The sequence below is a fragment of the Fragaria vesca genome, linkage group LG2 (assembly GCF_000184155.1).
Source record: "Fragaria vesca subsp. vesca linkage group LG2, FraVesHawaii_1.0, whole genome shotgun sequence".
Taxonomy (NCBI): Eukaryota; Viridiplantae; Streptophyta; class Magnoliopsida; order Rosales; family Rosaceae; genus Fragaria; species Fragaria vesca.
The window spans coordinates 14,791,203-14,798,067 of record NC_020492.1 but is presented as its reverse complement, the minus strand read 5'-3'; the positions used below and the strand labels follow the sequence as shown (position 1 = coordinate 14,798,067).

General features: G+C 39.2%; 1 protein-coding gene across 1 annotated transcript; it reads left to right on the top strand.

Annotated features, from left to right (window-relative positions):
* On the top strand, positions 1 to 6,659 carry LOC101304637. The gene is made up of 9 exons (XM_004290498.1): positions 1 to 212; positions 1,162 to 1,248; positions 1,724 to 1,813; positions 1,998 to 2,084; positions 2,170 to 2,289; positions 2,756 to 4,852; positions 4,983 to 5,129; positions 5,405 to 5,946; positions 6,122 to 6,659. The coding sequence occupies exons 1-9, from the start codon at positions 165 to 167 to the stop codon at positions 6,282 to 6,284; spliced, it is 3,381 nt and encodes a 1,126-aa protein (XP_004290546.1). The 5' UTR covers positions 1 to 164; the 3' UTR covers positions 6,285 to 6,659.
* The last annotated feature ends 206 nt before the right edge of the window (positions 6,660 to 6,865 follow it).

Genomic DNA, 6,865 nt, shown 5'->3' with positions numbered 1-6,865 from the left:
GAGAGAGAGAGAGGGAAGGTGGAAGTGAGGGTTGGTTGTTGATGGTAGAGTTCGGAGGAGGACGCGCACGCGAGAGAGAGAGTTGGAAGGGAGTAGATGATGAACGGAGCTCCGGCAAGGGATCGGAGAGGGTGGTGGCGTTACGGTAATTTCTCTCACATGGAATGGCAGATCTTGTTAGCTACGGCAACGCCAATCGTGACATTGACCAGGTCTCTCTTTTTTTCCTTTCTCTTTCATTTTTCATTTCTTCAACTCCTTTGTGGAAATGTAAGAAATATCAAGAATTTATAAGATTATTTATTGTTATTTTTCCTTGTTTTACATGCAAAAAATCGAAATTCGGTGAAGAATTCTGTTCAAATTTAGCTATTTTTAGGGTCAATTCTTATAGGAATTTTTGATTTCATACTTGGGAAGAGTATTTAGAATTACTGGGAAGTATCTGGGCTCTGATTTACGAGGTTCTAGGTTGATCATTTTGTAGAGGGCCAAACAGGCCGCAAGATTTTTCGACTTCATTATTTTTGCCATGTACTCACATTGTCAGTGTAATTTATATTTTGGTTGCAAATTAACTAGGAGACTTATCAGCAGGTCTTTTCCCGGACTTTCTAACTCTAGCAACAGAGTCCATATCATCGTAATAAGCTTGTAACGCATGAGAGGGAGTGTCAGGGTATTTGGTCCTAGGAAATGTGTGCTGTACCAACACTCTTAGATGTCAAGTCGATATATATACCCAGCTAGTTTAAATGACAATGCCATTGCATGCTATGGTTGCCACCACATTTCAATCCTCTTCTGGGTTTAAATTGTTCGATTTGTCGCAGAATGGATAGTAATTTTAGCAGACATTCTTGTCCTGAATACCTTAGAACGTTGGACTTAGGGGTTGGTAGTCACAGGACGAGAAGCAGTTAATGAAAATAGAGTATGTCGGGAAGCTGTTTGGGTTTACATAAGGCTGTTGCGTTTTAACATTATGATTTAAGAAGAATGAGTTGAGTTCTCCGTACAAATTGTGAACCTGAGAATCTCTTTACTACAGCATAGAAGACGCTTTCCTTTTGTTCTTGTTATCATTAGTTAATAGCATACAATGTCATCTGCGGTTGGTATCTTCCTCATGATGCTCAGTGATCTCTAAAATATGTGCAGGCAATAATTTCTTTGAAGAAGGGTGCTCAGCTACTGAAATATGGTCGTAAGGGAAAGCCTAAGTTTTGTCCGTTTCGACTCTCTAGTGTAAGTTTGTATTTAAAGCTTAGTAGGACCTTAATGAGGTATTTCATGAAATGATTCCTATAGAAAAGGATTGTTACAAAGCAGGGTCTGCTGAATAACAAAGTTTGAAACAAACTTAACACCTTTGTCTGTTGTCTGGACTCACCTTACAACTTTCTAGGAAAAATTAATCTCCTTTTAATATATATGTACCCTCATGTTTAACAGATAACACATAATTTAATCTGTTGAAGCTAATAGATAAGACTTTCCTATATAACTGATTTTCATGAATGTAGAACTAAAATTGAATCTGTAAGGTTTTGGGCATGTTGGATGTCCATTGACTTTAATATCAAGCTATGTTCTGGATGTAAAACTCATGCTGGGCCGCTCTGTTGTCATGGCCTGTGGTTGTGTCTATTGTAATTTGATCCTTTGTTTACTCTTTAAATGCCTTGCATTTTCCACTTACAGCTGCTTTTCATAATGGCAGGACGAATCATCTTTGATCTGGATTTCGAGTAGTGGAGAAAGAACTTTGAAGTTAGCTTCTGTCTCAAGAATTATTCCTGGACAAAGAACTGTGAGCTATTTTGTACCACTTTTTAAATTTATATTTGTTATCTTTATAATGAATTTAGTTTGGTACTACCTATTACTTAAATACTTGATTCATTATGTTCTACATGGAAGTTACTGCAGGATATTATTTAGGTTGTCTTCTAGATGCGCTTATTCTAATATAATTTTTCACAAATATATGACAGGCTGTTTTCCAACGATATCTGCGGCCTGAAAAAGACTATTTATCTTTTTCTCTTATATATAATAACGGAAAGCGGTCCCTTGATCTGGTTAGTGGCCAAAGTTCCATATTTGAGCTGTATTGTCATTGATGTAAATTCCTAATAAAAATAGTGATATTTTTTTTTCTTTCAGATTTGTAAGGATAAAGTTGAGGCAGAAGTGTGGATTGCTGGCCTCAAGGCACTTATATCCTCCGGTACAGGTGGTCGCTCCAAAATTGATGGATGGAGTGATGGAGGCTTGTACCTTGATGTAATTCATTGCTACCTTTGTCTGTTTGACTTTTATACTTTGTATGCTGTCCTGGATTATATGAATAAATATATTGTTACAGAACTTTTTAGCTGCAGTTGAGAAACATTATGTCTCAGACGCTTCTATTAAGCAATCTTTGCCCAAAAAGAATTTCACCTTTATCAACTTAGTATATAACTGATTCCGTTGTTGATTTTTGCTTTCTTTTTCGTTTTTTTTTCCTGAAGGTGTAATTCTCTTATAAATGATTCACCCAACTATCTTTATCTTTATGATTTAGTTGAGGTATGCTGTTGTAGGATATGCATAAATTGATTTTCTCAAAACACACACATGCACGCTTCATATGGATGCATGCATTTTCTTTTAAAGTTTTGGTTAGAGTATGATCTCTATATTTATGTGTAAATCCACCTGTTAAATGGCTGTTTTCTTATAATGTCCCTCGGTAAATTAATTTCAGGATAGCAGAGACTTGACATCAAATAGCCCTAGTGATAGTTCAGTTAGTGGTGCACGAGATAGTGGCTCTCCTGAGATTTCTGTCAATTTTAAACCAAATACTTCACCAAAGAGTTTTCCACCTGACAATTCTCCAGTCTCCGAGAGGTCGCATGTAGCATCAGAGAAGACAAATATGCAAGTAAAAGGTTCAGATGCATTTCGAGTTAGTGTTTCAAGTGCTCCCAGCACTTCAAGTCATGGTTCTGCACCCGATGATTGTGATGCTCTAGGTGATGTATACATATGGGGTGAGGTCATTTGTGACAGTGTTGTTAAGATTGGAGCTGATAAAAATGTAAATTATTCAAGTCCCCGAGCAGATGTGCTTGTTCCTAGGCCCTTAGAGTGCAATGTTGTTTTGGATGTACATCATATAGCCTGTGGGGTCAAGCATGCAGCCTTGGTCACAAGACAAGGTGAAGTTTTTACATGGGGTGAAGAATCTGGGGGAAGACTTGGCCATGGTGTGGGGAAAGATGTTGCTCAACCTTGTCTGGTTGAATCTCTGGCAGCTACTAATGTTGATTTTGCGGCATGTGGAGAATTTCATAGTTGTGCTGTTACAATGGCTGGGGAGCTTTATACATGGGGAGATGGTACACACAATGCTGGGCTTCTTGGTCATGGCACTGATGTCAGTCACTGGATACCAAAGAGAATTTCAGGTCCTCTTGAGGGACTTCAAGTTGCTTCTGTATCATGTGGTCCATGGCATACGGCCGTGGTGACATCAACAGGGAAACTTTTTACATTTGGCGATGGAACATTTGGTGTCTTAGGCCATGGAGACAGAGGAAATGTTTCATATCCGAGAGAAGTAGATTCCCTATCAGGATTGAGGACAATAGCTGTTGCATGTGGGGTGTGGCACACTGCTGCTGTAGTGGAGGTTATCGCGACACAATCTAGTGCCAGTATTTCATCAGGTAAATTGTTTACTTGGGGTGACGGAGATAAAAATCGTCTTGGACATGGAGACAAGGAAGCCCGGCTTAAACCGACATGTGTTCCAGCCCTTATTGATTACAATTTTCATAAAATTGCTTGCGGGCACAGTTTAACTGTTGGCTTGACAACATCAGGGCATGTCTTTACAATGGGTAGTACTGTTTATGGTCAGCTTGGGAATCCCAATTCTGATGGAAAACTACCTTGCTTGGTGGATGACAAACTTTCCGGGGAATGTATTGAAGAAATTGCTTGTGGTGCATATCATGTAGCAGTATTAACATCCAGAAATGAAGTTTATACGTGGGGAAAAGGTGCTAATGGGAGGTTGGGGCATGGTGATGTTGAGGATCGAAAGACACCGACTTTGGTTGAAGGTTTAAAGGATAGACATGTGAAATATATTGGTTGTGGTTCACACTATACAGCAGCTATATGTCTTCACAGATGGGTATCTGGTGCTGAGCAGTCACAGTGCTCTGCTTGTAGACAGGCTTTTGGATTTACAAGGAAGAGGCATAATTGCTATAACTGTGGACTTGTGCACTGCCATTCATGTAGTTCCAGAAAAGCAACAAGAGCAGCACTGTCTCCTAATCCTGGAAAACCATATCGAGTGTGTGATTCTTGTTATGTGAAATTGAACAAGGTGTTAGAACCTGGTAGTAATAATAGAAAGAATGTTATACCTCGCTTGTCTGGTGAGAACAAGGACAGATTGGACAAGGCTGAGATAAGATTATACAAGTCTGCCGTACCTTCAAACGTGGATTTGATAAAGCAATTAGATAGCAAAGCAGCCAAGCAAGGAAAGAAAGCTGAGACATTTTCCCTTGTTCGCTCCTCTCAAACACCTTCGCTGTTGCAATTAAAGGATGTAGTTATGTCAGCTGCTGTTGATCTGAGACGAACAGTGCCCAAACCAGTTCTTACACCATCTGGAGTAAGTTCGAGGTCTGTGTCACCGTTCTCAAGGAGACCAAGCCCTCCTCGTTTTGCAACTCCTGTTCCTACAACATCCGGACTTTCCTTCTCTAAAAGTATTGCAGATAGTTTGAAGAAAACTAATGAGCTTTTGAACCAAGAAGTGCTAAAGTTACGTTCGCAGGTATAAAGCTTATATTTGCAGGATTCTTTTGTTATTTTTATATACAATTCGTGGGATGGTTAGAGCTTTTCATGCTCGAGTCATTATCATTATCATATTTTTAACAGTTGTTTACTAAATATATGGAAAGGTTGATAGCTTGAGACAGAGATGTGAACTTCAAGAAGAAGAGCTTCAGAATTCAACAAAGAAAACACAAGAAGCTATGGCAATGGCTGCAGAAGAATCTGCCAAATCTAAAGCGGCTAAAGAAGTTATAAAGTCACTAACCGCACAGGTCATTTCTTTATATATCCTATATTTTCTCATTGGTCTTCTATAAGTATTGAATTATATATAAGTAAATTTTATTCAGAGAACACGACTGATATACCCATGGTTTATCTAAAGTTTTCATCTACTTATGCTCTAGCAATTATAGGCCATCACACGAGTTTTTCAGATTTTGTCGAATATTTAGATAGCTGAAAATACGTATTCTTTATTTTGAACTTTGGATGAATTTTAATATATGTCGGCTGTCATAGTGATCATCATTTATAATGATTTCAGCTCAAGGATTTGGCTGAAAGGTTGCCACCTGGGGTTTATGATAGCGAGAGCATAAAGAAGGCATATCCATCTAACGGTTTGGAGCCAAATGGTATTCATTATCCAGATGGAGATAACCATTCAAGATCAAGTTCAATGAGCAATTCTTACTTAATTTCCTCCATGGGAATTGACTCAACTACAGTTAATGGAAGTCGAGGGCAGACTCATTCACCCAGGGATTCTGTAGGAACGAATGAAACTAACCTACAACACAATAGGGAGCTGGTGACCTCCAATGGGATGGTGAATGCTTTAGATAGACTGCCCAATGGTGGCGGATCATTTCAGTCAGTTGGTAGTAATCTGTCAGTGGCCGTTGATGGCAAGGACTCTGGGCCTATCCAAGATGGGGAGAATGGTACGAGATCTAGGAACCCTACATTGGCTGTTAGTGGTAATACAGTTGAGGCAGAATGGATTGAACAATATGAGCCTGGTGTTTACATAACTCTTGTGGCTCTCCGCGATGGAACTAGAGATCTCAAACGAGTGCGCTTCAGGTAGTCTTGGTTATCTATTTTCTGGTTATCATCCTTTAATCTCTGCATCAGGAATCAGATTGGAGGCCAATGATCTCTTGCTTAGTGACTGAGGGTTGTGTGGCACAAATATAAAGTATTGCATTAACTATTTTCATGGAAAGATTGCTATAACAATATGTAAATGCATGTGCAGCCGGAGAAGATTTGGAGAGCACCAAGCAGAGATTTGGTGGTCCGAGAACCGTGAGAAAGTGTACGAGAAGTACAACGTCCGTGGGTCAGACAAGTCTTCAGTTTCTGGCTCAGCGTCTCGTAGATCGGATGGAGCTCTCTCACCTGCACCCCAACAACCTTAGCAAGGAGGGAGGGAGGGAAAAGCCCTCCTATTAACACATTTTGTATCATCATCTGATGGTATTTTAAGGCGGAGCAAGAGTCGGTATCAAGGGAAGCAAAACACCTCTTTTGCCTTTTTTTCTTTTTCCACATTTTGAGGCTTTCCCACTTCCGCCCATTTTTTCTTTTCTTTTAAAAATTATTTCTGGGGTATCTACCCTTTATACACCAGCTGTATTGTAGTGTATATAAACTCTTTCAAATTCAGCAAAAGAAAGTTGTTGCTTTCAATTGCCCCGTAATTCTTCTTTTCTTGTCAATACAATTGTAGGTTTATTGTTTTTGCTGTCTGCACTGTTATTATTAGATAAGTCCAGTATGTATTCTTTCCTTGTGCTTGCTGCTTTCAGACAAAAAGAAGAATTTCTTAGAACAAACAAAGCACCACACCACAAAAAGGCCTGAACTTCCTTACATGGAAGAGGACAACGTGAAAGATTAAGGTCTGAAAAGATGAGCGAGTTATATCCAAAGATTTAGGCATGTTTTGAGCCTACATACAAAGTATCAATCTTTCACCACAAGAGAGAAGCTATGCATA

Bases quoted from the DNA above. Each gene is read 5' to 3' on its own strand.
- LOC101304637 (XM_004290498.1), top strand. From the start codon at position 165: ATGGCAGATCTTGTTAGCTACGGCAACGCCAATCGTGACATTGACCAG. The intron at 213-1,161 runs GTCTCTCTTTTT...AAATATGTGCAG, and splicing joins CCAATCGTGACATTGACCAG to GCAATAATTTCTTTGAAGAA. The intron at 2,290-2,755 runs GTAATTCATTGC...AATTAATTTCAG, and splicing joins ATGGAGGCTTGTACCTTGAT to GATAGCAGAGACTTGACATC.